Source organism: Myotis davidii, unplaced genomic scaffold, assembly GCF_000327345.1.
Source record: "Myotis davidii unplaced genomic scaffold, ASM32734v1 scaffold149, whole genome shotgun sequence".
Classification (NCBI taxonomy): domain Eukaryota; kingdom Metazoa; phylum Chordata; class Mammalia; order Chiroptera; family Vespertilionidae; genus Myotis; species Myotis davidii.
Genome location: NW_006352194.1, coordinates 4483833 through 4511784, shown reverse-complemented (window position 1 = coordinate 4511784; position 27952 = coordinate 4483833). Strand labels below are relative to the sequence as shown.

General features: G+C 56.0%; 1 protein-coding gene across 1 annotated transcript in view; it reads left to right on the top strand.

The window, feature by feature from the left end:
* EPHA8 (EPH receptor A8) overlaps window positions 1–7423 on the top strand; it is a 37273-nt gene extending 29850 nt beyond the window's left edge. The window contains exons 10-18 of the mRNA XM_006777659.2: window positions 1210–1277; window positions 2094–2258; window positions 2448–2633; window positions 2915–2976; window positions 3514–3723; window positions 4520–4669; window positions 4755–4945; window positions 5240–5413; window positions 5552–7423. Of these exons, the coding sequence (XP_006777722.1) occupies window positions 1210–1277; window positions 2094–2258; window positions 2448–2633; window positions 2915–2976; window positions 3514–3723; window positions 4520–4669; window positions 4755–4945; window positions 5240–5413; window positions 5552–5666 (1321 nt within the window). The 3' untranslated portion in view covers window positions 5667–7423. The remainder of the gene's footprint in view (window positions 1–1209; window positions 1278–2093; window positions 2259–2447; window positions 2634–2914; window positions 2977–3513; window positions 3724–4519; window positions 4670–4754; window positions 4946–5239; window positions 5414–5551) is intronic.
* Window positions 7424–27952: the final 20529 nt, after the last annotated feature.

Genomic DNA, 27952 nt, shown 5'->3' with positions numbered 1-27952 from the left:
GTGCCCCAGCCCCTCCAAGCCCCCCATCCCCCGGGAGCGCCGAGCCACTTCCTGTGCCTGGGGCTGGGCACACTAACAGACACAGCTGTTCTGTCCTCCTTCTTGGAAGGGACGCTTTTCTCTTGCCAACTCCCAGCCCCTCCCCCCCACTACACACACATATACTTTTGTCCACATATCTGGCCTGTCCTCCATCTCCCCAGCCCCTCAGACCTGGGCTCATCTGGGGCCTTACCCTCTGTCCATTGTCCCAGGTCCATCTCTCTGAGTGACCTCCTCAGGGCCCATGGCTTTCAGTTCCACGTTCACCCTTACGGCCCCCAAATTCATGTGGCACAGCACAGACCTCTCTCCTGAGGTCCGGCTGCCCACTCCCATCTCCACATGGATGTGCTTTAGACAAACCTGCACCGTCTGCACCTCCCCAGCCTGCACCTCCACAGGGCTCCCCAGCTTAGGACGTGGCACCACCATTCATGGGGCTACTCCAGCGCCAACCCAGGTTGTCATTCTCGACTTCTCTCTCTCATGCCACATCCATCCACTAGCAAGTCCACTGGTCTCCCTTCCACACCCACCTCCATCTCCTTTCATCCTGAGGCTACTCCCGTGGTGTGGGGATTCTGACCTTGTTTTGCAGGCGAGTAGCCTGGATATCAGAGAGGTCAGGCCACGTGCCAAATAGATGCCAGGACTGGGCCTTGGACCCAGGTCTCTCTTAACGAAACACCACACTCTGAGTCGCTCTCCCGTCTCCCCTCCATTCCAGAGGAGGTGGGAATGGGACTCTGTGCTTACGTGGCTTTAGGGTCCCGGCTCTTCCAGTAGGTGGAGAAACTGAGGCCAGGGAAGGGGAGAGAAGGGACCTGCCAAGGTCCCAGCAGAGCTGGCATCAGGCGCCTCCTCTCTCAGCCCTTCACCAAGGACAGTTTCATGAGAAAAGAGCCTAATAATCCACAGAATTTGCTGGGAGGGCTAAGTGGACTCGACTGTATAAATTATGAAGGTTTTATAAATGTCAAGGACATCACAGTTCAGCTGAGATGAGAGCCTGAGGGTGGGGCCTCCCCCCAGCAGGGGCAGGGGCTGGGGTGTCAGGTGCTGCCTTCAGGGGGAGGGGAGCGCTGATTTGTCCCTGAATGGGGCCGGGGCTGGGGGCTGGGTCTAGGGCGGCGGGACCCCAGGCAGAGCTGTGCCCATCCCCCACAGGCACTGCGGCTACAGCAAGGCCTTCCAGGACTCGGATGAGGAGAAGATGCATTACCAGAATGGGCAGGGTGAGCGCGGGGCCGGGATCGGAGGGCAAAGAGGAGGTCACTGTGGGAGCCAGGGCTGGTCCGGGGGGCGAGGGGGAGGAGAAGGGTGCCCAGAGAAAGACCAGAGCCCCAGAGATAGACACCAGGACATCACAGAGACCTGAGACCCCGAAGGTGCGGTGCGGTTCCCCTTCCGTGGGTTCACAGACCCCGCCGAGGATGTGAGGGACCCCCCCACCCCCCAGGGAAACGTACAAGTGTGTGCGCTAACACACAGCTTTGCGTACAACCTCAGGGAGGTTCATATGTTCTTGGACAAGAACCCCTGCTAGAGAGAGTTTTTTCAGGACCCTGCAGAGACCCCAGAAAACAAAGCAAATACAAGGGGTGCCTACCTCCACACCCCATTTCTGTGCCCAGGTGGACATTGGTATCAGTCATGGTACCGGTTCCCATTCTGCCTGAATGCAGGCTCAGAATCCCTCTTAACACAGTTGTTTAGAAAACCATTTTCAATCCATCTAGCTTGGCTCTTGAAATGAAATCTTTTTGCCACTTTTTGCCCCAGAACAATTGAGCAGAAGTGACCCCAGAAAATGACAGGCGTTCTCCAAACCCACTGGAGACCCCCCAGGTCCCTAGAGACTCCAGAGCGACTCCATAGAGACCTGCTTTCACTTGGCGAGCACATGTTGGGCACTTCGTGTTTGCCACCACACCCCGAGATTCCCAGACACACTCCTCACCCTCCCCCCACACCGGCCCCAGCCCCACGGGATGGTGGGAGGGAAAGGCCTCTGGGACCCCACTGAAGGCCCTTCTGCCCTGGCCCCTCAGCACCCCCACCTGTCTTCCTGCCCCTGCACCACCCCCGGGGGAAGATCCCGGAGCCCCAGTTCTATGCAGAACCACATACCTATGAGGAGCCGGGCCGGGCGGGCCGCAGCTTCACCCGAGAGATCGAGGCCTCCAGGATCCACATCGAGAAAATCATTGGCTCCGGTGAGCCTCGGGGGGGAGGGGGGGGTAGCATGAAGGGCACCAGGGCAGCGGGCAAGGGGGACTGAGGCGCCTGGGATGACCAGGCCCCAGGGAGGCGCTTGCATGTGTGAGGCTGGGGGGGTGTGGAGATCCGGGCTGAGGAAGGAGGGTACCACCGTCCTCCCCGCCTGCCCCACTCCCGGTCCACAGGAGAGTCGGGAGAAGTCTGCTACGGGCGGCTGCGGGTGCCGGGGCAGCAGGATATGCCCGTGGCCATCAAGGCCCTCAAAGCCGGCTACACGGAGAGGCAGCGGCGGGACTTCCTGAGTGAGGCGTCCATCATGGGTCAGTTTGACCACCCCAACATCATCCGCTTGGAAGGCGTCGTTACGCGTGGTAGGTGCGGGGGCGGGGGGTGTGAAGGCAGCTCACCCTGCAGGGCCCCGTGGCCCAGGCGGGGCTGGGTCCATCCCCACACCACCTGCTCTGTCCAGGCCCATCTCACATCCTCGGACGACTCGGTCAGGAAGGGGCCCAGCGTCTGGGACCCAGGAGGAGTCCCAGGCTCCCCGGTTCCTCAGTGCTGGCCCAGCTCCTGGTGGGGGACATCCCGGGGGTCTCTGATCCGCAGCCCTGACTCCTCCACCAGCAGCCTCTGCCTCCCGTCCCTTTCCCAGGCCGCCTGGCAATGATCGTGACCGAGTACATGGAGAACGGCTCTCTGGACGCCTTCCTGAGGGTGCGTGCCCCTCACCCGTCACATGGGCTGGGAGCGGGAAGGTCAGCCTGGGTGTTGGGAAATAACGTTAGGCCTCCAAACACCCCGGAAACGTGGGCCCAACAGCCCTGGGGAAGGGAGAACCAGCTACAGAGTCTTAACCGTCCGCCAGTCACGCTGCCTTTTAACCCCATCACGTGAGAGTCCCTGTGTTGCATGGGGTCCTGCTGCCCTGGCACCGGCTCAGAAGGTGCCTCAGTGGGATCCAGGCACCCTCCCCCACCCCAGATGGGAGGCATGGTGGGTGTCGTGGAAATCCCTAGATCTCCAGCCCTCCCAGCCGTTCCTTTGCTGGGTGCTCTTAGACACAGGACTTGACCTCTCTGTGCCTTTATTTCTTCTGCAAAATGGAAGCACTGTCCTCCCTGCCCCCTCTACCTCTCAGGGTTGCTGTGAGTGGAGTGGAACAAACCTTAACCCGTCCTATGCTTCCTAAGCAGTGAAGCACTTTGCGAACTGCAAAGAGCCTCCCTGCAGCCCAAGCCATGTCCTCCGCAGACTCACGACGGGCAGTTCACCATCATGCAGCTGGTGGGCATGCTCAGAGGGGTGGGCGCCGGCATGCGCTACCTCTCCGGCCTGGGCTACGTCCACCGCGACCTGGCCGCCCGCAACGTCCTGGTGGATGGCAACCTGGTCTGCAAGGTGTCCGACTTCGGGCTCTCGCGGGTACTGGAGGACGACCCCGATGCCGCCTACACCACCACGGTGCGTGGCCCACCCTCCCCTCCTATAGGCCCAGGGAGGGGCAGTGTGGGACAGAGGGTGACCCCCCACATACACCCTGTCCTTCAGTGAAGGTGGCCTTCCCCCTGAGAAATGTGTCCCCCTTGGTAATGGGAGCAGCCTGGCCTCCCCTTCCTTGGTCCTGGGGGGCTGTGGACCCCAGAGCCGGCCCCACTGCCATGCGCTGGGAGGCTGTGGGAGAGTTAGCGTCTGGCTGAAACACGGTGACTCCACATTTGTCTCTCTAAAGTTTGGCTAAATATAAGCTTTTTCAAAATGCATTTTATGGAGATTTGGGCTCCCCTGGAGGTACCTTGGGGGCTGCCTCAAAGGCAGGAGGCTGAGTGGCAGGGGCTTGGGCCCCCACCCCTGCCTCAGTCAGAACCTCCCTTTGCATCTCAACCTCTGAGCCTCCAAATAAGATCTCACTTAGAGGAAGGGTTTGTGACACCCCCTCTCCCTAAAGAGGAAGAGAGAGGGAGAGGGGGAGAGAGGGACAGACGTGCTCGGCCATGGTCTCTGAGCTGCATCCCTGGCTCAGGCCGTGACCCCTTCACTGATACTGAGTGTCCACTGTGTGCCAGGCATCGCACCTTTCTTTCATTCAGTCCACACGGCAGCTCGGGTGCAGGTCTCCCTGGCCAGTCCTCCGCCCCAGGCCTCCTGGCTGTGTCTCCCGCCCTGGACTGCTCAGCAGGACCCCAGTGGGAAACGGCCCCAGGGCTCAGCCCCCGGCTGGGCTAAGGAGAAGCCGTCACCGTTCCTGTGTCCCTCACAGGGAGGGAAGATCCCCATCCGCTGGACAGCCCCCGAGGCCATCGCCTTCCGGACCTTCTCCTCGGCCAGTGACGTGTGGAGCTTTGGTGTGGTCATGTGGGAGGTGCTAGCCTACGGGGAGAGGCCCTACTGGAACATGACCAACCGGGACGTGAGTGTGGGGCCCTGGACAGGCAGGGGCGGCGGAGCCTGGAGGGCAGGACAGCCTCGAGCCCAGCCTGTGCCCCCCGCCCCAGGTCATCAGCTCCGTGGAGGAGGGGTACCGCTTGCCAGCACCCATGGGCTGCCCCCGGGCCCTGCACCAGCTCATGCTTGACTGTTGGCACAAGGACCGGGCTCAGCGGCCTCGCTTTTCCCAGATTGTCAGCATCCTTGATGCCCTGATCCGCAACCCTGAGAGTCTCAGGACCACAGCCACGGTCAGCAGGTGCCTGGCGCCCCCCCTTCCCCCTGCCCCCAGCTCTGGCCCAGCTCAGCTGCCCTCCCAGCATTGCCCTGACTTAGTCCTGACCCTGGACAGCCCTGTCCTGACCCTTGGACCAGGTCCAACCTGACCTGGGCACTGACCCCTGTGAGGTCTGGGCCTTCCCCAGCCCTCTCCTTCCCAGCCTGGGGTCTAACCCTTTATACCCCTTGCCCACTGCTGGGCCTGAATGGAGACTGAGGGTGGTTAATGCCGGGTCCTCGAGGAAGGCACTTACCCAGGGCCCCTGTGCCCCAGGTGCCCGGCCCCCGCCTTTGCCCGGAGCTGCTTTGACCTCCGCGGGGGCGGGGCTGGCAGCGGGGGCCTCACCGTGGGGGACTGGCTGGACTCCATCCGAATGGGCCGCTACCGGGACCATTTTGCCGCTGGTGGTTACTCCTCGCTGGGCATGGTGCTGCGAATGAACGCCCAGTAAGTGGTGGTCCCCTGGGGCAGGGGCACGGGGAGAGGGCAGGGGGCCAGAGGCAGCTCCCGGGAAGGAGTATGTCCCTGTCTCCATGGCTCCCAGCCTCCCAGGCCGACCTGGCCAGCACCACCCTTCCCTCACAGGGACGTGCGCGCCCTGGGCATCACCCTTATGGGCCACCAGAAGAAGATCCTGGGCAGCATCCAGACCATGAGGGCCCAGCTGACCAGCACCCAGGGGCCCCGCCGGCACCTCTGACCAGACCACCGCGGCCCCAGGTCATGCCAGCTGTTGGAGGACTCGCGGGGTTGGCCAGCGGTCAGGGTGGCCCCAGGCTTGTGCCCCTCTCCTTGGCTGCCTTCCTGCCAGGCACCAGTGAGGCCGAGGACTCCCCCACCGGATCTGAGTCATCGGGGTCAGGCCACCTGAAAGGGACCGTTGGTGCCAGCACAGCTGGGACGCCTGGCCCCAGGGCAGAGGGCCTTTTCTGTCCCAGATGCTGGAGCCTCAACGCCACTGAGCCCCACAGAGACGTCGATCACCTGCCTCTGTGTGTGTGTCCGCACACATGTGCTCCTGTGCCGTATGGGGTGTGTTGTTACAAGGTCATGGATTGTGTGCATGTGTGTCCACCTGCCAGGTCCCAGCATCGATGTGTGCCAGTTAGGGCCCACAGGCTTCTTCACTGAGACTGGGAGCACGTGTACATGTGACCATGGGTGGCAGGTCATGAATGAGGTTGAGTGTCCCTGCCTGTGAGCAGGAAACTCGGTGTGAATGCCCACTGAATGTGGGTGCAGGTCCCAGCAGCCACAGCGACTGGAGAGGGGCTCACACCCACCTCCCCCCAGGCCTGGAGGCCGGAGCCAGGGGCCACTTCTGAACCACACCAGCACCAGGCCCACCCTTGTCTCCCCCAGGGGATCCCACTCCCGGCTCTATCTCAGGTCTGAGCCCTCCCTCTAGCTGGTGGGGGGCCACCTGCAGCCTCCACCTGGCTTCCTCCGCTGCTTCACCAGGAAAACAGGGTTCCCGGCCAGCCCCTCTGGCCACCTCTGTATAGGCATCACCGCAGGGTTGGTGAGATGCCCTCAGCTGGACTTGGCTGCCTGGCCAGGGGCCACCAAGTTTCCTCTAGTCTCTGATGCCCCTCCACAGCCCAGGGCTCCACACTTGGCAGTCCCTCTGCCAACCTCATTGCCCTCCAGCCCCCTGCCTGGAGTCGGGGACCAAGTCCTCCACTCCTCCACCGTCTGGGCAGACCAAGGGAGTGTGTCTTGTCCAAGTCACACAGCAGCCAAGTTTGGAGCTGAGCCTCTTCCCAGGGCCCTTTCCCTTCACCATCCCACGTGGACAGCTGTGGGTGGGGAGGGGGTTTAGCCAGCGCCCCCATTCAGAGACTGACCCCCTCCCTTACGGCCCACCAGGGTATGTAAATATCTTTTTCTACCATGTCAGAATATTTTTTCCTCCTGACAATGCAAAAATGGTCTTCAAAGCACATAAGAGGCACCCAGGGTGAGAAGGCTGCACCCCAGGGGGAGCTGGCAGGGCCCAAGGAACCCCACAGGGCAGGATGCTGGGGACGTCCTGCTGGCCCCAAGAGAAGGGCAGGCCTAGACCTCCCTGTGGCCAGCACAGCTATTCCGCGGAAACACCAGCACTGAGTCCCCTCTCCCTCCTGCAATAATTCAAGGGGTCTCCGCCCCGCCCAGGTGCCGCGGCCAGCTCTCTACACCTCTATATATTACTATATAGCCGAGCTGTTCTTCCTTCCTATGGAAGTCGGAAACACGGTCAGGACAGGATCTGGGGAGGACCTGTCTTCCCCCCGCCCCCACCCCACTCTGACCCAGCTCCTGGACTCTGGATCCTCATAGTCAGGGGGCCCAGTGGGGCTGGCACTTACAAAAGTGTGCCCCTGTCCCCGGCGTGAGGTGCCCTCCAGGGTCCCGGGGAACTGCTCTCTGTGGTCTCCATCATGAGTCTTGAACTTGCCCACAAGGAGAATAAATTCTGCCTCATCTTTGACTTGTGTCCCTCATTTTTTTCCATTCCTACAATCTTGTAAGGAAGGGGCCACCTCATGCTGGACCGCTACCTGATGTATCCTATGCATTTCTTCCTTTCTGGCCTCCTCTCCCCCAAGAGGTCAGATCCATGTACCCATTTTATGTATGGAGAAGCTGAGTCCTATAGAGGCCAACTTACCTAACATCAAGTTCTGGATCAGAGCCCGGATGTGTCCAACTTGAGCCCGTGCTCCGCCAGGAAGCACCCCCATCAGCCCCATAGTCTCTCTTCCAAGATGTGCAGACGGTGCTTAGCGCTGGAACGCGATCCCTCGCAGCCGGACGTTGCCTTTGCCCCTGGTTCTCCCGGGGAAGGAAGATGCCCCCTGGAGGAGTAGCACGAGGAAGAAGCATGTCATGGGAACAACTCGGGGCCCAGGGGTCCATCGAGAGAGATGGGTGCTATGAGGCAGGGCAGGGAAGATGGGGTGCAAGCATGTTCCATAGGACCCACCTCTGCTCCAGGAAAGGGCACAGCAGCCGGAGGCAGGGGGTGGCATCAGAGGCTGGGCAGGAGACGGGCAGAGTGGAGTCCATTAGAGTCAATGGCTCAGACATTTGGGGAAGGTGCCCTGGGGTCTTCCTGGTGAACAAGAAAATGATCCCCAGCAGCCTGCCTGGCTGAGGGCAGGTCTGACTCTGTACTTGCCTCGCACTGGGAAGGTGGAACAGGGAGAAAACACCTGCAGTGTGCCCCTACAGTCTCAGCCGTGATCACTACAGCCCTGTGAGGCCGGTAATGTCCCCGCCTCACAGATGGGCACATGCTCAGAGAGGCCACTGTCCCATGAAGCGCACCACCATGACGAGCTAGATCTGTCTGACTTCAGTGAGGTGTGTCTCCCTGAAACTCCAAACTCTATTCCAGGCCCCTCCCCATGGAGGAAGCACCCGTTATACACACTTATCTTACCTAAGGGCCAATCACCCAGAGCCCACTGGGCATCAACTGTGCAATGGGTACCACTGGGAGTACAAGATGAAGGTGATGCAGCCCTTCTCTTCAGAGGCTGAGATGAGGAGATGTGGCTCCCTCAGTCAGACCCAGTGTGCTCAGTGTCCTGGAAAGGGGGCACCGAGACGGGTTAGAGGAGAGAGAGCCTGCAAGGTCAGGGCTGTCTCCAAGGACTCCCTGGAGGAGGGGGCATTCAGCTGGGCATTGAAGGATGAGAAGGGACTGGAGGCTCATTTCCTGGGCAGCTCCCTGTCGGAGAATGGGATTCGGAGGAGAGGAAGGATACAGCCGGAGAAAAACCGAACCCCGTTTGCAGGTGGGGAGTCCTGTCAGAGAGTTGGCCAGCCCCCTCCAATCTACTCTATAGATTTTATTTCCAATACCATCTGCAATGGGGCTTTCTCTGCAATTTGACAAGGCCATCCCACAATGCATATGGGATGATAAAGAAACTAGAATAGCTAAGATGATTTTGAAGAAGAAAGGGCAGGAAGCGGAAGGGAACCTCATCCTGCCAGATATAATCCTATCTAATAATAGACAAACATGGTAATTGACTGTACCTTCACTACACCTCCCATTGGCTAATCAGTGAAATATGCAAATTAACTGCCAACAAAGATGGTGGTTAATTTGCATATGTAGGCGCGAAGCGGCAGAACGAAGACTGAAGGCAGCTCCGGCCGGAGCGAAGACCTGGGTCCCGGGTGCTGGAGGAAAACCGGTGCCGGCAGCCAGGGGAAGGGAAGGCCTATTGCACAGATCTTTTCGTGCAACTTTCCTCTAGTAATTATTATAAAACTCTACTCATTAAAACGGTTTGATTTGGTCCCAGAAATAGAGAAACAGATGAAAGAATGGGGAATATGCCTGGGAATAGACCCAAATATATATGAAAGTTTGAAACATGACAAGGAGTTATTAGGACAATTAAATACTCCCACCCCCCACCGCCCCACCCCACCCCCCAGAAAAAGGTAAAATTAGACCCCTACTCACACCACTCACAAAATAAAGTTCCCAGTAATCAAAGTCCTAAATATAAAAGGTAGACTATAAAATTGTATTTTAAAAACACAGGAAAATAACTTTATCAGAAAATAAACACAAATGATAAAAAATAACAATAAACCTTATTTCATTAAAATAAAAAACTTCTACGTGACAAAAAAATAAAAATAAAAAATTGTTAAAGCCACGACTGAGAGAAGATACTGGCAACCTGTATAACCAACCAATAATTCGTTTCCAAAACAAAATTACTTTAAAACTTCAGCGCATCAATTTCCAAAGCCATAGGAAAATGGGCAAAAGATATGAACAGACAAGTAAAAGAGAAGGAAATGTGAATGGCCGATAAACACATAAAAAGATTCTCAACATCACTAGTAAACATGGAAATGCAGATGAAAACACAGCAATGAAATCGGTATTGCACCAATCTGATGGGCAAAATTAGTCTATATAGTATTGATGAAAGTGTGTGTTGGGGGGCGAGGGGAGCTGATGGGAATGCAAACTGGTCCAACTACGTGGGAGAGCACTTCGGGAATACTTAACAAATTTTAAGGTGAGCAAATCGAAGGCCCGGCAGTACCACCTTGGTGTGTGCCTGTCTTAGGTTGGGTCCCTAAGCAGTGCCTGGGGTTCTTGTGCAGGTGATTTATTGAGGAAGAGCTCCCGGGTGAAAGAGACGGGGGACGGCAGAGAGGGTGGGAGGGAAAGCTAAGCAATTATGTGTTCTCTGTTGGAGATTAGCTTCAATCTGATGCCACCGAGAGGCTTGCAGCATTAATAACACCACCGCGTTGATCCGCCTGGAGGCCAGGAGCCAGTCTTTGGTACCCCATGTTCATCAGTCATTGCCTATGCACTGCCCCATGGTGAGGGTGAGGAGGTTCCCCAGAAGGGGGCAGCGAGGAGTGCTTAGCAGCCAATAGCAGCTGGGGAGAGAGGACACCTGCAGGTGAAGGAACCTGGGTAGGGCACGTACAGTGCTCTGTGTGCATCCTTCTCATACTCATATGCAAAGCATGCACGTCCTAGGATATTCATCGCACCTTCGTCCGTAATAGGGAAACGAGGAGCAGCCTGCCTCTCCGCTGGCAAACAGGAAATTAAGCTGCCGTGTAAGTACAATGAAATCGTTGATCACGGTTAAAATGAGCGAACTCCATCCACATGCACCAAAAGGGATACGTCTCCAGGACACAATATGGAGTGAAAAAAAAAATAAAGGACAGGGGAATATGTACAGTATTATACCATTTATTTAAACTTTTAAAATCTGTTTAACAATAGAATGACAGGTTTTGAGTGCAGAACTAGATAAGGACAGTACATGCCTGGGACAGATAAACGCCAGTTTTTGCTCAGTTACCCCTGGGGAAGGAGGGGAAGGAAGAATGGGGTGTGGAGCTGTATCTACAGTGTTTCACTGGCTTTCTTTTTTAAAGAGGAGAGGGCTCTGAAGCGAATATGGCAAAATGTTAACACCCATTTCATCTTGATAGATACGTATGTGTCTGTTACATCATTTTCTGTATGTTGAAGTGTTTTATAACTCAAAAAATGTTTTTAAAAAACACAAGAGGGGCTTCTTAGGGCTGCCATCAGAATCTCGGTGTCCCTGAGAAAGGGGACTGGCCCTTCCGGAAACCTGGGGGTGCGCTGTCCAGGGTGCTGGACCCCAGTGGGGAAGACTGGTTGTGCTGCAAGGAATCAGCAGCTCTCTCTCCAAAATCCCAATCTAACCATTTATCCCCACCCGCCCTGCATCGGAGCTGCCGCCACCACCTCTCCCCTGGACCTCTGCAGGGGTCTCCTCACCGGCCTCCCTTCTTCTGTTCTTGCTCCTCCCCACTAACCCATTCTCCATAAGTGGCCTGAGGGATCTTTTAAAAACATAACCCAGATCTTGCTGCTTTTCCAGTTTTAACCCCCCAAAATCTTCTGGTCAAGTTTATAATGACACCTGAAATCCTCACCTGGCCCAAAACACCCTACCTGCTCTGTTCCTGCAGGCCGCTCCAATCCGCCTCTGGCCATCCTCCCCCTCACTCCCACCCTGCCTTTTACTCTCCAGCGTGCCAGGCCTGGGCACTAGCTCCTCCCTCTACCTGATGCTCTTCCATGTCTGCAAAGGGGTCAGCTGGAGCGTGACCACCTCCCACCTGCGTCACTTTCTGCGGTGCTGCCCAGTGTGATTGTATCTGCAACAGTTAGCACCAGTTGACGTGATCTCATTTATTGTTTGGTTATGTAGTTTATGCCCCCATCGTTCAGTATGCTCCAAAAACCCAGGTACCTCACCTAACTCACTCAGTGCTTTAACCCTAGCACACAGCACACCGATGGCCCTCATTTCTGTGTAACGTATATTTGTTGGATGAATGAATGAATGAATGCATATTTACTGAGCACCTCATCTGTGACAGGCCCTGTTCTTGGCTCTGGGAACTCTGGAACAAATAAGACAAGTCTTGCCCTTAAGATACTCACAGGCTAGAGCAGCGGTTCTCAACCTGTGGGTTGTGACCCCTTTGGGAGTCCAACGACCCTTTCACAGGGGTCGCCTAAGACCATCGGAAAACACATATGTAATGACATATTGTTTTTGTGATGAATCACTATGCTTTAATTATGTTCAATTTGTAACAATGAAACTGGAGGTCACCACAACATGAGGAGCTGTATGAAAGGGTCACGGCATTAGGAACGTTGAGAACCACTGGCCTGGAGACAGCAGAGAGACCAAGTCACAGGATCCAGAGTGCTGGAGTAAGTCCCTTTGCTCTTCTCAGAGTATTAGAGGGCTTTGAGGGAAACAGGTTTTTCACTCTCTACACCTTCTTTGTTTCTGAAATAAGAAAGCCAGCCTTGCCCAGAGAGGGAACAGGACTCGCCCAGGTTTACACAGCGCCAGAGGCATAGTCTGCACCTGAACCCAGGTCACCTCGCTTCTCATTTGTTGTATCCAAAGGAAGCCCCCCCGCCCCCCCCCCAAAGCAGCCTTGGCCTCTCCTCTACCCCCGGCTCTTGGGTGCCATGTAGGTACCACCTGCAGAAGGGAAGCAAATTCCCTCGAGGACCAAAGGAAATCCTTGGGCAGAGGGGCGCCTTACCCTTTCATCAGACACCCGCCTGAATTCCCACCGATGGGACCTCGCCTCTCTGCAGGGAGCCCTGCTCACTGTGGACTCCCTGGGGGTAAACAGAAGCCCCTGGAAAAACGACTCTGAGTCCCCAGTGTGGACAAGGCTGGTCAAAGCCCCCCACCCTACAAGGGGGTGTATGAGCAGAGGAGAAGAGACCACATAATGTGAGCCGCCACCTCTCACACTCCACCCCCGAAGCCCAGGCACCTCATTAGGACACCGCCATCTCCCTCGCCGTAGGCGCTGGGGAAGGGTCATCTGCGGGCATGAAACTCGCAGTCCTTGGAGGGTTTGCATTTCCATGTCTCCTGTGTTGGGGCTGGTGGTAGGTGATGAATAAAAGATGGGAAATGGGGGGGGGATCCTGTGGCTTTAAGAGAAATGTGATGAGCATTTAGAATGGGGAGATAGTGCAAGAGCTTCTCTCTGAATACCAAAAATGAGGGGTCCAGCACCAACTGTAAAATACGCCAAAATAAACCGGAGAGCCATCTTCCTGCCTTCAGGTGGCAAGAGCCCTAGGGAAGAAAGGGGCCTGCGGGCCTCGGCTGGAGAGGGAGCCGGAGTAGAGCTGATGCAGACTCAGGTGAAGGGAGCAGGGACCCATTGGGAGAGAAGTTCAGGAGGCACAGCCAAGGTGGCCCAAGGCTGGGGCCAGAGCAGGAAGGAAAGGGAAGGGGAGTCCAGGTGCCCCCCCTCGCCCTCCCAATGCTGGCATCCACTTTGGTGCTAAAACTAATTATTCCCCCCTTATGGACGTACATGCGTGCGCGCGCACACACACACACACACACACACATGTGAAAGGGGCTGCAAAGAGAAAGAAGGCTGTTGGTATGACGTCTATTGGGAACCTATGTGGGTGGATTATTGTTATTGCTAATAATGAGTCACTATTTACTGCACTTTTATCATGTGCCAGACACAGTGACAAGTCTCTTCTATGCATATGGATCCCAGTTCTCACAGAAACATTGTGAGTGTTACACTAGTCAGGAAACTGAGGCACGGGGAGGTTATGTTACACAGCTGGTGACTGACGAGCCAGTATTTAAATCCAGGTCAGCCTGTCGCTTTGGGGAGAGGCAATGGTGGGGTGCGCTGGAGGGGGTGGCTAATGGTGTGAGCCCTGTCCCTGAGCTCCGGACTCATGCCCAACCAGTAGGTCACACCTGAATCTTTCTCCTGGGGGGAAGCATCCCAGGCCCACTGGCCAAGGGGGTGAGTGATGGGCCAGAGGGGACGGGCCCAATGCTATGGGTTTGTGCTTTGTTGTAAGTGGGGGACTGTGAGGAGTTGTGTGGAAATGTTTGTGCATGTGGTGGCCTGTGACTATGTAAAAGGGTATGTGTGGCAAGTGTGTGTACTAGTATAACTGTGTGTGTGTATGTGAGTATGACTATGGTGGATGAGTACTAGTGTATGCCATGAAGGTGCGGATGGCTGAGGTTAATAAATGTGTCTTTATATGTAGAACCCATTACCTTCCTCAGACTACCTGAGCCTCAAATCCATGCTGCGGCCCGCGACGCTGGGAGCTGTCCGTGGTCCTGAAGCCACTTCGGGCGGGCTTGCCTCCAGGGCCTGGCCGGGACATCTCGGGGCTCTGGGAGGAGCCCATGTTAGATTGGTAGAAGCAGAGTTGCGATCAGGGAGATGGTTTTGCTGTCATGTTCCATGCTGGGAGCGGAGGGGGGAGGGAGGGAAACAGGGCAAGACCCTGGTGAAGACATGGGCATCACCAATCATGTCTTCAGATCCTGGAGGGCTGTCCTGGGAAAGGCACTCAGGCTGTTTCTTCCCAGAATCAGGCAGTGGGGGCTTCAGGGAGACAGATTTCAACTGCGCTTAAGTCAGAGTTCCCCTAGCAAGGGGTCAGTGTGCTTCCGGAAGAGATGAGCTTCCCGACAGTGAGAAAGACAAAGCATGCCATTTTCTCTAGGGTCCCCAGGAGAGCAGGCCAGTCCTTGGCACAAGGGATGACGTTACTTGAACACCTAGGATGTGCCTTCCACAACTCACAGGTGTGTATGTCATCAGGCTGTGTAACAGAGGAGGAGACTGAGGCTCAGAGAGGGCAGATGACTTGCTCAAGGTCACGTGGCTTGTAAAAAACTGAGCTGAAATCACACCCAGGCACGGGATTCCAACCCTGCACTGTTAGCCTCTGGGCTGCAAAGGCTCCCAAACCAACCCAGAAGGTGTAGGATTCCTACCTTCTCCCCAATGGCTCCTCACAGCCTTCTCACTCCCTCCCCTTTCCCTCCCCATGGGTTGAGTTTTAAGGAAGAAATAAATTTAAAATGAATGAGGCTCCCAGCCCAGGGTGTGAGGCCTGATCCGATTAACACTGATGTTTCTTTCATGAGGACTGGGACAGCGTGTCTCACCTGCAGCACCCCAGGGCGGTGGAGGCAGCTGCCTGTAGGTCACCGAGGCCACCTGCCTCCCGCTCTGCGGGTTCTCTGACCCGCCCTGCCCCACCATCTGCCACCATCTTGCTCTCCGCCCCTGCTCCCCACGCCCAGCCATCGCTCTCAGAAGTCCCACCAGGCTCCAACTGCACCGGCCTCGGGTGGCAGAATGAGCCCAGGCTTTGAATCAGACCGGAGTCTCGATCCTGGCTCTGCCTCTTACTATGAGATTTCGGAGGAGCCACGTGAGAGTTGGCTTCCCCTCCAGTCACATAGAGAAGACGCCTGCCTCACAGGGTCACTGTGAGGTGTGAGTTAATGTGTCTAGGGCTTGGGCTATAGTTTATCTTCTCTTGGTTATCACTCAATTAATGGCCATTACTGCTACTACTGCTAGTACTATTAATACTACTGCTGCTGCTGCTGCTACCTAATGCTACTGCTACTACTATTGCTACTCTAGCAGTAATAGTGCTACTGCAGTTATTATCATTATACTAGAGGCCCAGTGCATGACATTCGTGCACTGCCCCCCCCACACACACACACACAGTCAGACACCACCCAAGGGGTTTTTAGCGCTGCTGCAGAGGCAAGAGAGGCTTCCACCATCACCGCTGTGCTCGCCAGTCATGAGCCCAGCTTCTGGCTGAGTGGCGCTCCCCCTGTGGGAGTGCACTGACCACTAGGGGGCAGCTCCTGCATTGAGGGTCTGCCCCCCTGGTGGTCAGTGCACATCATAGCAACCGGCCATTCCATTGTTCAGTCGATTTGCATATTAGCCTTTTATTATACAGGATTAAGGGGTGGAAGTATTTCTTGTCCCTAGAGCTTGGTGACCAAAAAAGAGAAACTGATAAACATCAAGGTGGTGGGAGTAACGGCTCCATTCATAAAGGAGAGGGGCACTTCTTAGGAAAACAGCCATGTTCACAAGGTGGGGGGACAAGCAATAGAGAATCAGGCTGACCGGGGCCCCCATTCCTGGGGTTTGCCCACCTGACTTTGCAACTGACTGAGAGACAGAGAGGCAGAGGCGTCTTGGTCATTGGGAAGGTGATATTGAACGATGTGGCCTATGTTTGAGGGCTTGTAGGTTTCCTATGGCGAACCCCGGGGTCCCACAGACTCACTGCCCAGCCACAAGGGCACTGGACCTGGCAGCCCATCAACTGCAGGGGAGCAGAGTACAGCCTCCTGTGGGCAGCCTGGCTCCCAGAGGAAAAGACCCACCACCCTCGTGTGAGAGCCCTTGGCCTGAGAGCTTCCCCATTCCAAGACCCAGCTTGCTACCCTGTAAATCCTGTAAGTGGGGGTGATAGCAGAACCCACCACACAGAATTGGGGCCAGGGTCAGAGGGTACAAATGAGGTGGAGGGGGAGGGTGGCACCAGACCAACAAGCCCCCTCCAGGGTTTCCCAACCCCCCACGTCCCCAGGGCCAGGATCCTTCACTGGGTGTGAGCCCCCCACAGACACTGGGTCCAGGTGCCCCATTGAGAGGACCGGCCCTACCCCTACTCCCCACACGGAGAAGACCTCAGGGATGGCTCTGTGCCTTCTTGCCTTGCGTGCCAGAGGATGCGCACAGCTGTGAGGAGGAGGGGAAGAGGCCGTGAAGCCTCGGCCCAGGGGAGCACCCCGCACGCCTGCCGGCCTCCCTCACGCAAGGGGCTTGACACGCGATGTGAAGGCATCCGCCAGGCCTCTTCTGCTCGCTCCCTCCCCTCTCCCCAACGCCCTCCCTCACACCTAGGGAGGGTCAGCAAGCCCAGCCTCTGTCCCAACTCCAGCCTCCACTGCCCGCTGCCCAGTCCGTCCGTCCATCTGTCCTCCCAAAGGGCAGACTGGCTGCCTGCCGCTCCCTTGATCTGCTTCCTGGACTGTCACTGTGCCCGTCTGACTGCTCGGTGTTGGCTGTCAGGCTTCTTGTGAGTCCATATGTCTGTCAGTCTGTCTGCTGGTCGTCCTCTGTGTTTTCCTATCAAGTCTATCTGGCTGCCCATCACCCAGTCTGTCTTTACAGCCTTCTGTCAGTCTGTCTGTTTATCCCGTCATTGCTCAGGCTGGCCGCCTGTCTGGGTTTCAGTGTGTCCGTGTGTTTTCCTCGGTCAGTCCTGCCTTCCTGTCTGTCCACCTGTCCATCCACCATGTCATTCCCCACCCCCATTTCTCTCCACGTGTGGAGCTGGGATCACTCATCACCCAAGACCAACTCTGCCGCCACCACCAGGCCAGTGACCCAAATGGAGCAGAGCAGGCAGGCCAGCCTAGGAGCCCCCAGCCCTCCAGCCCCCATGTCTACACCCCAGCCTCCACGGTACAGCCTCTCCCTTCCTCCCGCACACCCCCAACCCCACCCCCCGCACCTCCTCTCTCTAGCCCTGGAGTGTCATAGAAACATTTAGTGAATGGCATTTAGGGAAAACTAAGTTCAAATTAATGGTGAAAATGAAGTTTTATGATTCCATTTTAGTCTTATTCCTCGACTGATTCCCTCCATTACCACTGAGCATGTATCGAGAGTGGCTGTTCTCTGCAGTATTTATGGTAATTCAGGTTAATGTCTGAGTTCGAGGAGCTCAATTAGCAAATTCATGGACAAGGAGGTCTGTTCGCGCTTCTCATGTGAAGCCCGATGATTCATTAGCCACAGGGAGACGCTGGGTTTCATGTCTGCATACAAAACGCCGGCCACTGTTCTCCCGGCGCATGGTGCCCGGCTCAGCAAGCAGGAGGGGCTGTGCTCCCTGGGGCTGTCACAGTATTTGGCACAGAGTAGGGCTTCAGTATTCGTTTGCGCTCAGCACAGGGCACATGACAGGCACCTCTAAACATTAAATAAACCAATTAACCACTTTGTCCCCCGTGTCAAGCACAGAGCCCAGCACAGAGGAGATGCTTAATATTTGCACACACACACACACACACACACACACACACACACACACACCGTATCCTGATCTCCTGTGCCTAACATGGGTTGCCACATGGTAACTGGGGGATAAGTGTTTGTCTGATGACCAACCAAATGATTGATAATGAATGAATGGGTGAATGAGTGAATGAATGAATATAGCTGGTCTTCTCCAGCAGCAAGGCTGCCTTAGAGCCCCAGAATCCTACCCCTAGGATGACTAGAAGACACAGGATTCCAAGGAGGGGGTGATAGTCTGGAGGTGTAGGGAGGGAGGAGACATTCAGAGCTCCCAACCCCACTTTAGGGCCAGACTTCCAAAGGTGGAGCGGCCATTTCCAGGTGTGTAGCTCGGAAATGCTGGGCGGGGGCGTCCAGGTTGAGCAGAAGTGCTGTCGATGGCACTTCTGCCAGTTGCCCACCCCGATCTCAGGGTAGAGAAGCTGCACAGGGGAAGGAGCCCCGCTCTCCTGGTGCCCTCCCGAGACTGCCCTCACTGGAGACTCATCTCTCGGGGATGCGAGGCTGAGGGGCGAGTTCCATTTTGCAAATGTGGAAACTAAAGCCCAGAGGGGGGAAGTGCTTACACACAGCGAATTAGGGGCTGAGACAGGATTTGAACTCTCGTCTTCAGTTCTCTTTGCTTTACTATCTGCTGCTGCCCAGCCCCATCCTTTGTTCTCTCTGAGCCTCTGAGCCCCCACACCCTCTCCCACTAGAATGTCAACTCCACCAGGGCAGGAGTCTTTTCTCCATATCTCCCCAGTGCCTGGAACTGGGCTAGCTAATTCTAGTAAGTGTGCAACAAAGCCTCCTTTAGTTTTACCAAGTTTCCCATTGGAGAACCTGATTTACACAGGCAACTTGCCTTGATCCTGGTGACACCGCTAATGCGGGTGAAGTCAGGGTCAGATTCCCACCCAGTTCATTCTGCACCCAAGCCCTGAGCCCATGCCTCCTGGACCCTTTGTTTAAAGCTGAGCCCACCCAGCTGCCCACCCAGCAGCTCCATTTAAAGCCGGCCCCTCGGCTGATGGCTCCCCAGCCCCAGGAGACCTTCTGGTTCGCCTCCTGGGGCTGAAGCCAGAGCGGTGACAGGGAGGCCAAGAAAGGCCAGGCCCAGAGGGTGCGAGGCCGGGCCCTGAGCTGCTCCCTGGCAACTCCACCAGCCAGGGGTCTCGTCAGTGTCAGCAGAGGCCCCTCAGCAAGATGAGGCTGACATTTCCAGCACAGCCTGCCATGGGCTGCCTGTCTCTCCCGGGCAGCGGCTCTGGGGGGAGGGCGTGTGGCATGAAAGGCAGATGTGACAGCCAGGCCTGAGAGGCTGGCCCGCTATGCCCTCCTTCCCCACGAGCTGGATGAAGAAGACAGTGCGGCCCCAGCCCCATGCTAAAGGCTCGCAAGAGTAGCAGCCAGCATTTCGGAAGGGCTCCCAGGTGCCAGGATCCACGCTGAGTGCTTCATGAGCACCTCAAGGAATGGCCCCATTTTACAGTTAGGAAAACTGAGGCGCAGAGCCCTGAAATTGACTGCCTAAGGTCACACAAAGAGTGCAGCAGATGCAGGGACACGTTCTGTTTGACCCCAGGGCCCTCACCCTCAAACTCCACTCTCAGGAGCCTCAGTTGGAACATGCATGTCCCATAAATGTGGTTCCCCGCTCGCTCACTGGAAACGTCCTCCTGCGGCTTGATGAGCGGGAGAAAAAGCCCCGGCCGGAGCTAAAGACACAGATTTAACCCCGCTTCTACCGCTTCTACCGCAGACGCCCTCGCTGTGTGCCCTTGGGAAAGTCGCTTAACCTCACCGGTCCTCAGCTGTGACACCCTCAACAGGGAGGTCTCAGGCATCCGTGCCTGAAAGGGACCACCCTGCTCTTCTGCTGTCTGGAGGCCCCTCCGCCCCTCTCTCTGGTTTCCTGGACTAAGAAAGACTTTCCTATTCAAAAGGAGGAGGCAGCCTGTGGCAGTGAGTTTCGGGAGAAACAAATAGCATCAGAAGGTCCCCCAGTGCGGAGCGGAGCGGGCCCGGGCAGACCCTCATCAGGGATCTGAGCCCAGAGAGAAGTGACTTGCCCAAGGTCACACGGCACATTAGCATCCATGAAAGGATTCCCGGCCTAGCGCCCTCCCCCGCGCACTGCCACAGCACTAAAAACGTTCACAGAATCTGAAAGCGTTACCTTTGGCCCTTGTTTTTTGTTTTTTATCTTTATTCCTTTTTCTTTGAAGAAAATAGCACATTGGGGGTTTTGGAAACTCTTTTTCTCTTCCTTTTAAACAAAAAGTAAGCAAGCTCAGTCTAGAAGACCCTGGAGATAGAAATGCCATCTCGGCTTCCTCTCGCTACCCCACCCCCACCCCCCGGAGGCCCGGTGGCTGTCTCCCCGAGTCCCTGGCGGCCGGCACCGTCATGGAGAGGCCCGGCGGGGGACTTGCTGGACCAGCTGCTGCATAAACAGCAAGCGACTTCAGACAGACTGGAAAATCAGGCGCCACTTCAAAGGGGCGATGACAGGCGGGGACGGTGGCGGGAGTGTGGAGGTGGCCTCCCCTGACGGCCAGCCGTGAGCGGGAGCTGGACGCGCTGCTGTGTTCTCACGGAGAAACGGCGACAGAAGGACAGGTACCGCCTCTCCCCACCGCCAGGAGGCTCTTACAATATTTGTCAACCCCTGAGCTCCAGAGGGACACAGATGAGCACGCTTGGGGGGTGGGCAGAGCAGAGCACTGGCCACGGGCTGGGACAGCCGGCCTGGCCCTTCCCAAGGCCGCGTGGCAGGGAGCCCAGCACGGCCCCGGCCGGCTCCAGCTGAGAAGGAGAGGAAAGGCCAGCCCCTCACTGAGCCCTGTGTGTGCTGGGCACTGGACAGGCCACAGCAAACCTTGGGGCCGCACGGTTCCTCCCCCCCTTTACAGATGAGGGAAGGCTGGCCCCAGAGAGGCAGCAGGAAGCCCCTGGAGAAAGAGTAAAGCCACAGTAGGGGTGCAGGTGCGTGCATGCCTGTGTGTGCACCCACGCGTGTGTTTTTAGCACCCCCCCTTTCATGCTCACACCTCCCTGGCTCATTCATCCCACCTCAAGCCCCCTCACCCGCACCTCTCTCTGTCCTCCCTCCCCTTCTTCCGTGTCTCCCCCTCAGAAAGACGTTGGAATGAGACAGCCCAGGATCCAGACCCAGCTCGCCCCTCCCAGGCCCTGTGACCTCAGACAAGGGCCCCCCCCTGAGCCTCCGCTGGAACATGGGACGTGTGGCTTTCCTTTCATGGTGAGGTGGTGGTGTGTGGAGCACTGAGCCCCACGAGCCCCCCATGGCCTTAGGTCCCTCCTCAACCCTCCTTCCCGCCACCCTCCATCCTCTTCTCCCCTCTCCTCTCCTTAGTTCCTTCCCAACCCCTTCCTGTGCCTCTGTTTCCCCATCTGTAAAAAGGGGGAAATGCTACCTATCTCCAAGACCGGTGGGGAGGATTAGGAAAGACATGTTTAAGCAGGGCCGTGTTCCTTGTCATCCTAGTGCAGTGATGGCGAACCTACGAACTCACTTTTTTTGGCTGATTTTTCTTTGTTAAATGGCATTTAAAGATATAAAATAAATATAAAAAATATAAGCGTGTTACTATGGTTGCAAATATCAAAAAAATTCTATATGTGACATGGCATCAGAGTTAAGTTAGGGTTTTTCAAAATGCTGACACGCCGAGCTCAAAAGGTTCACCATCACTGTCCTAGTGTCTCAACGACACATAAACCTAAGTTATTGCTGGATGGGGGAGGGGCGTTGGTCTGTGTGTGTTTAACTGTTTGCACTAATCTTCAGCGGTACCACAAAATGGTTTGGCACATAAGTATGCATCCATGAAACCACCCCCCTTCCCCCAAATAAAATCATAAAGCCTTCCCAGCATCCCAGAATGTCCTCTCTCTCAGCGAATACCACCCGCCTCCACTATTCCAGATACAGGCAAAGCTTTAGCCTAGAACAGCTGTGGGGTTGGACTACAGGGAAGAGGGTGGAGTGGACAGGCAGGGGCGAGACAAGGCGACCAGGGTGCAGGTACCCGGCAGAGATATGGTGGAGGTTGCATTTGCAGTGAGGAGGCAAGACAATGCTGGCTGTCAGAGAAGGCTCTGGAGCCTGGGGTCTCGGGGGACCCCTTCCCACCAGCCTCCCCCTGCCCGAGGGAGAGGCAGGAAGCATGCGCAGTGGCTTGTGGCCACACACACCTGGGGCTCTGGGCTGGGCCAGCCCGGCAGAGCCAGAAACATGGGCAGCTGCCACCCTCAGGCCTTTGAAGTGACAGAGATGGAGACACACACTCGCCTGACAATTAATTAATTGTGACTTTCACCGCACAGCGGCCGCTTCCTATTGATCTGCGCCCGTCTGGTGTGAGAGAGACAATTAGGAGGGAGCCCAGCGGCCGCAGCTAATTACCCACGGAATGAAAACCAGGCCTTTCAATTTATTAAACTTTTATCACAAAAATAACCTGGCCACCCCCTCCTGCTGGGAAACAAAGCGGGGGTGCTCTGGAGTGGCGCCCCCAGTTCGCCCTTCCCAGATGCTGAAAGCCCTAGGACATCACGACCGCCTCCTGGCCATGGAGGACCCTCACACGCGGGGGCTCCGGGAACTAGAGCTGAGAGCGGGGGCCCCACATCCTCAAAGCCAGCCCCGGGACCTGAGGCCTGCGTTCTGAGGAACAGCAGGCAACAGACCCACTGAAATCAGGCCAAGGCCTGCAAGGAATCTGGAGGCTCAGGTGAAGGCTGGGAAATGTCCGAGCCAAGCTGCTCTTGGAGGTCACCCAGTCCCACGCCTGGGGTGACAGGCAGCCCAGTGTCCAGCGGGGCCAGGGGGTCAAACCTCAGCCAGCTCTCCTCCGAGTGTTGCTGCCTCCCAGTGCTCAGCACTCGCAGGAGAGAGACCGCCATCCCCATTTTACAGATGGGAAAACTGAAGCTCAGAGAGGCAACGGTGCTCGCTCAAGGCCACACAGCTGTGTGCTACAGCCCAGTCTGCAGCTCGCTGAGTGCATGGCCGTGGGTGAGGGGCCTTGCCCCTCAGAGCCCTCTTTATTATCCGTACACTAGGAGTGACATGCCTACCCTGAAAGGAAGTTGTAAACATTTGGATATAATAATTAAATACCCCTGCCTAGCCCTGGCTGGTTTGGTTCAGTGAATAGAGCATCAGCCTGCAGACTGAAGGGTCCCAGGTGCGATTCCAGTCAAGGGCACATGCCTGGGTTGTGGGCTCAATACTCCGTAGGGGGCGTGCAGGAGGCAGCCGATCAGTGATTCTCTCTCATCTATCTCTCCCTCTCTCTTCCTCTCTGAAATCAATAAAAATGTATTTTAAAACATAAAATAAGAACCCCTGCCTGCCCATCCTGTAGCATGGTAACTGCCATTGCCATCGGCGACAGGGAAACTGAGGCTCTCAGATGGGGTCACTGACTGGAGGCCGCAGTTGGGCTGCACGGGGAGCAGAGCCAGCCCTCTTTCTGCTCCATAAACATCTCCAGGTTCAGGACCTGCTCTGTCTCTTACTGGATGTCTGTGGGGGGCCCTGAGCAGGTCGCCCCACGAGGCAGGGGGACAGTGCCTGTTAGCGGTGTAGTGACTGACACCTGAGGAGGAAGGGAGGAGAACCAGGCCGATCACCCGGTCTCCAGGCTCCCGCGCCAGGGCTCTTCCCACGCATCTGCCAAGAACTAGTGCCCTGGCCTGGCTCTAGCTACACCTTTGAAACCACACCCCAGGCCGGACCCAGAGGCTTCCTCTGCTCCCCACCAGGTCAAGTCAGCGCCCTCCGCTCCCCACCACCCCCCGCCCTGTCACAGCCTTGTTCCTGCAGGAGATGGTGAGAACGAAGGGAAGGGTGCTTATCCCACCAGCCCCTACCCTGGTATGTGCCAGCTTCCATTTGGGTCTTCCAGCCACTGCCTATCTGCCTAGAGCCAAGAGGCTGGAGAAGCGGAGTGGGGGACCCCCAGAAAGGGCTGCTCAGAAGTCTTTTTCCCAGGGGGAGAACTCGCCGAGCCAAGGGCCACTGGCCCTGTTTCTCCTGTGCCTTCGCTCCAGGCCCCCAGAGGTGCCCACTGACTCTGAACTCACACTCCCTCTGAAGGCTCATCCCGCCCAGCCAGCTGGCCAAGATTCTCTGAGCAAGCCCTCTGGATTTCTTGAATAAATCACCTCTGGTATTTTGTGCGTTGGGCCTGGACAAGGATGAAGTGAGTGAGGTGCACGGGGTGTGCACAATGTTAAGGAGGTGCTCGCTCCCGGGGAATCCTGAGAGTGTGTGCCTCCTTAAATACTGCTCCCTGTGGGCCTCAGTCTCCTTACTCGTCCTGGTCCAGAATTTCAGGCAGAAGGAGAACGTGCCTGGGAGCAGAGGACACTCGGGAGCCTTTCCGTAGCCAATCACAAGGCCAACCGCACCCCTGGCAGGCAGACCTGCTGAAGCCAGTCCCGGGGTTGGGCTTTGACTTAGCAGCATGTGGCCCACGGGGGTGCCACCGGCTCAGCTGGATGCTTTCTGGAAAGGGTTCCCTGTTACTGAACACCTTCTCAGTGCAGCCTGAGGAGTATGCATTGTCCCCATCGTTCAATGAGAAGACGGAGACCCCGCAAATCACTCACTAAGGTCATAGAGGTGAGGACCCGAGAAGTTCAGGTTCTAACTCCTCCCTGAGCCCCCAGCCTATTTCTCTACCTCCCCCAGTGCTCCAGACTCAAGCTGCAGCTGTTCTAGGGAACCCAGAAGGTGAGCCCCCCCTGTCCTCCACGTCTCCTCTCACCTCTCCAGCCGCCTGAACTTGAAGGACAGGCCCTGCCCAGATCAGGGCCTCCCTCCCCGAGCCTGTCCCTCCTCAGCGCGGTGCTGGCAGCTCTGCCGGCCTTTCCCGGAGCCTCGGGGGTTGATTTGCATACTACGGTGCCATTTGCATACTACTTAGGAAAGCCTTTGCTTTTCCCACCTGCAGCAAACTCCGGGCTGATTAGTTCTCCCCACTTCGCAGAGTTAATTACTCTCCCGCGTAGACCGGGTGTTTATTTGTAATCAGCAGCGGCCGGGAGGAGGGGGCGGAAACAGGGCAGGAGCAGCTGTCCTTCACCCAAATGCGGGAGTAGCTCCGCGGGTAGAAAATGACTGCGAGCTGGAGCACAAACTCTGGCCCTGGCCTGGCCTGGCCTGGCCTGGCCCTCCTTGTGACCCCAACTTGTCCAGGTTGGAAAGCCATTCAGTTGCTGTAAAAGATACCAGGCTGCCTGCCTCAGCTCACCGGGCACCTGTGAACACCACAGACGCCCCGCCCCAGAGCTTCTGATTTTGTAAGTAAGGGTGCAGCTCAGGCTATGCTATTCTCAACCCGCTCCCCCAGGTGACTCTGACCACTGCTGTTTCAACTCCCCCCTCTTTTTTACAGATGGGGATTGGGGGGCTGAGGCCCAGAGGAGTACGTCTAGGACACTCGGAGCTGGAAATGGAACCCAAGTCCCGTGCCTCCCGCCCACAGTGGCCCCTCCTGATGAAATTCTGGGGCAGGGAGAGATACCCAGAGCGCAGCCTGCCATGGCAACGATGGGGGGGGGGGTCATGGTGGGGGAGCCTTGCTGGGGTTTGTGGCTCCCCCACAAAAGCAGTGGCCTTGACCCTATTTCCCTGGGAGGCAGAGAGGAGCGCCCCCTTCAGCCCACCTCTTCCTTCCTATGAGCCAGAGCGTGGGGAATAGTCACTTACCCCCAGGCTGTATGATCTCTGTAGGGGGCCATATAAAATGTAGAATGGGCCTTCTTTTTTTTTTTTTTTAATATAAACATACCCCTGCATACCGTTGTTGGCCTGAAATTCAAGTGGAACTGGGCATTCTATGTTTTTATTTGGCAAATCGAGCAACCCCAGACCCATGAGCAAGTCACTTCATTTCCCTGGGCCTCAGCTCCTTCTTTGAAAATAAGCCAAAACACTACCCTGTAAGGACACTGTGTAAATTAAGTGAGATGATGTGTGTAAGATGCCCAGCACGGGGAGGTGAATATGCGAAGCTGGCAAGTCTTGCCTTCTTCAGCGTCTCATACCCAATACGTTTACCTCCTCCGTTCTCCGCTTTCTTTCAGAGCTCCTGTTTCAGGCCCCAGGTGTGTAGGACGACAGTGGAACAACTTCAGAAAGGTACCTGCACGTTCTTTATTCTTTGCATCTCTCTTGGCAGATAAAAGCCCTCAGAGAAATAGGCTGTGTGGTAGAAATAACGCTACCATTTACTGGCTGTGTGACCCTGTGTAATTCACTTGCCCTGTCTGAGCCTCAGTTGCCTCATCTGTAAAAGGGGCTCATCAATCAAGTACTCCCTCCTGGGAGTTGGGATGATTAAATGAGATAGTGTATTCAGCACGAGTACTAAGCCTGGCAGTAGGCCTCACTAAGTAGGGCCCAGTCACCTCTTGCCAATGCTCCAGGACACATCTTCATGAAACATCCTAGAGAAGGCTTACCCCATGGAAGCCATGGGTCCAGGTGGAGTGTCAGGCAGGTGAGGCCGATGAAGGAGATCATTTCTCCCTGGGGAGCTTTCCCCTAGTCCCTCACCTGTGACTGACCTGGACTCTGTGTGGGCCAGTATTCTCCTGGCCTCTGGGGACTATGGTCCCTGAAAGCCCCCAGGACCCAGCCCCCACAAGGCAGAGGCAGGCCTCCTTGCTGGCTCCCACAGCCTGCTGTTTGTTTTCCAAACTCTCTCCAAATCCTCTTAATCTTTTTACATCTCACCTGCCTGCACCCCTGGTGGCTTCCATTAGCACCTTTCCTGGGAGATCTGGTGCTGGAACTGCTCCCAGAGCTCCACCTGGCCCCTGGCAGGCTTACTGCTTCCCTCGGGGCAGCCAGGACTCTGGGCTCCAGCTGGGGCCGGGATGGAGGGGGGAGACCTTCTCAACTGTGCATGCCCTGGCCCCCTGAGTGGCAGGAGCTGGAAGGAGGAGGAGATGGGATTTTTGCTCAGTGCCTACCACAGGTCAGGGACTCAGCTCACCGATCTGAAGCCTGACCACAATTTCTTTTGTTTTGTTTTATTTTTTTTAAAAAAAATGTTTCCATTGATTTCAGAGAGGAAGGGAGAGGGAGAGAGAGAGATAGAAACATCAATGATGAGAGAGAAGCATTGATCGGCTGCCTCCTGCACACCCCCCACCGGGCCTGCAGGGATTGAGCCTGCAACCTGGGCATGTGCCCTGAGTGGGAATCAAACCATAACCTCCTGGTTCATAGGTCAACACTCAACCACTGAGCCACTCCAGCCACAACTTAAAGGGTCGTTGTCATCCCCAGACAGGGCAAATGGGAGGCACATATTATGCATTGTTTACAATCCCCGCAGTTTTTCATAAAACAGTCCCCAAAAGAGCTTTTATCTGCCAAGAGAGATGCGAAGAGTAAAGAACGTGCACTGAAGATGTGTGGCAGGCAGGCTCTGACAGCTCCCTCCTCTTTTCCCAAGCATCCCCGCCCCCAACAAAACCTTGATCTTGTCGGGTAAAGGGCTGGAGAATAGAAGGAGAGACCCAGAAGGTCCCTGGAAGGAAGGGACTTAGCCAGAAAGACAAAATAGAGACAATCTTTAAAAAAAAAAAAAAGTACATCTTTCCTTTTTTAAAAAAATATATTTTATTGATTTTTTACAGAGATTGATTTTTTACAGAGAGGAAGAGAGAGGGATAGAGAGTTAGAAATATCGATGAGAGAGAACCATTGATCAGCTGCTTCCTGAACACCCCCTACTGGGGATGTGCCCTCAACCAAGGTACATGCCCTTGACCAGAATCAAACCTGGGACCATTCAGTCCACAGGCTGATGCTCTATCCACCGAGCCAAACCGGTTAGGGAGAAGACAATCTTCATAATACAGAGCAGGGAGAAGGGGAAGAGTGAGTGAGAAGGAGAAAACGTGGTTCAGGCAGAGGGTGCAGGAGGAATTTTTGTTGTTTTTGTTTGTTTGTTTTAGAAAGAGGCTGTTGAGGAG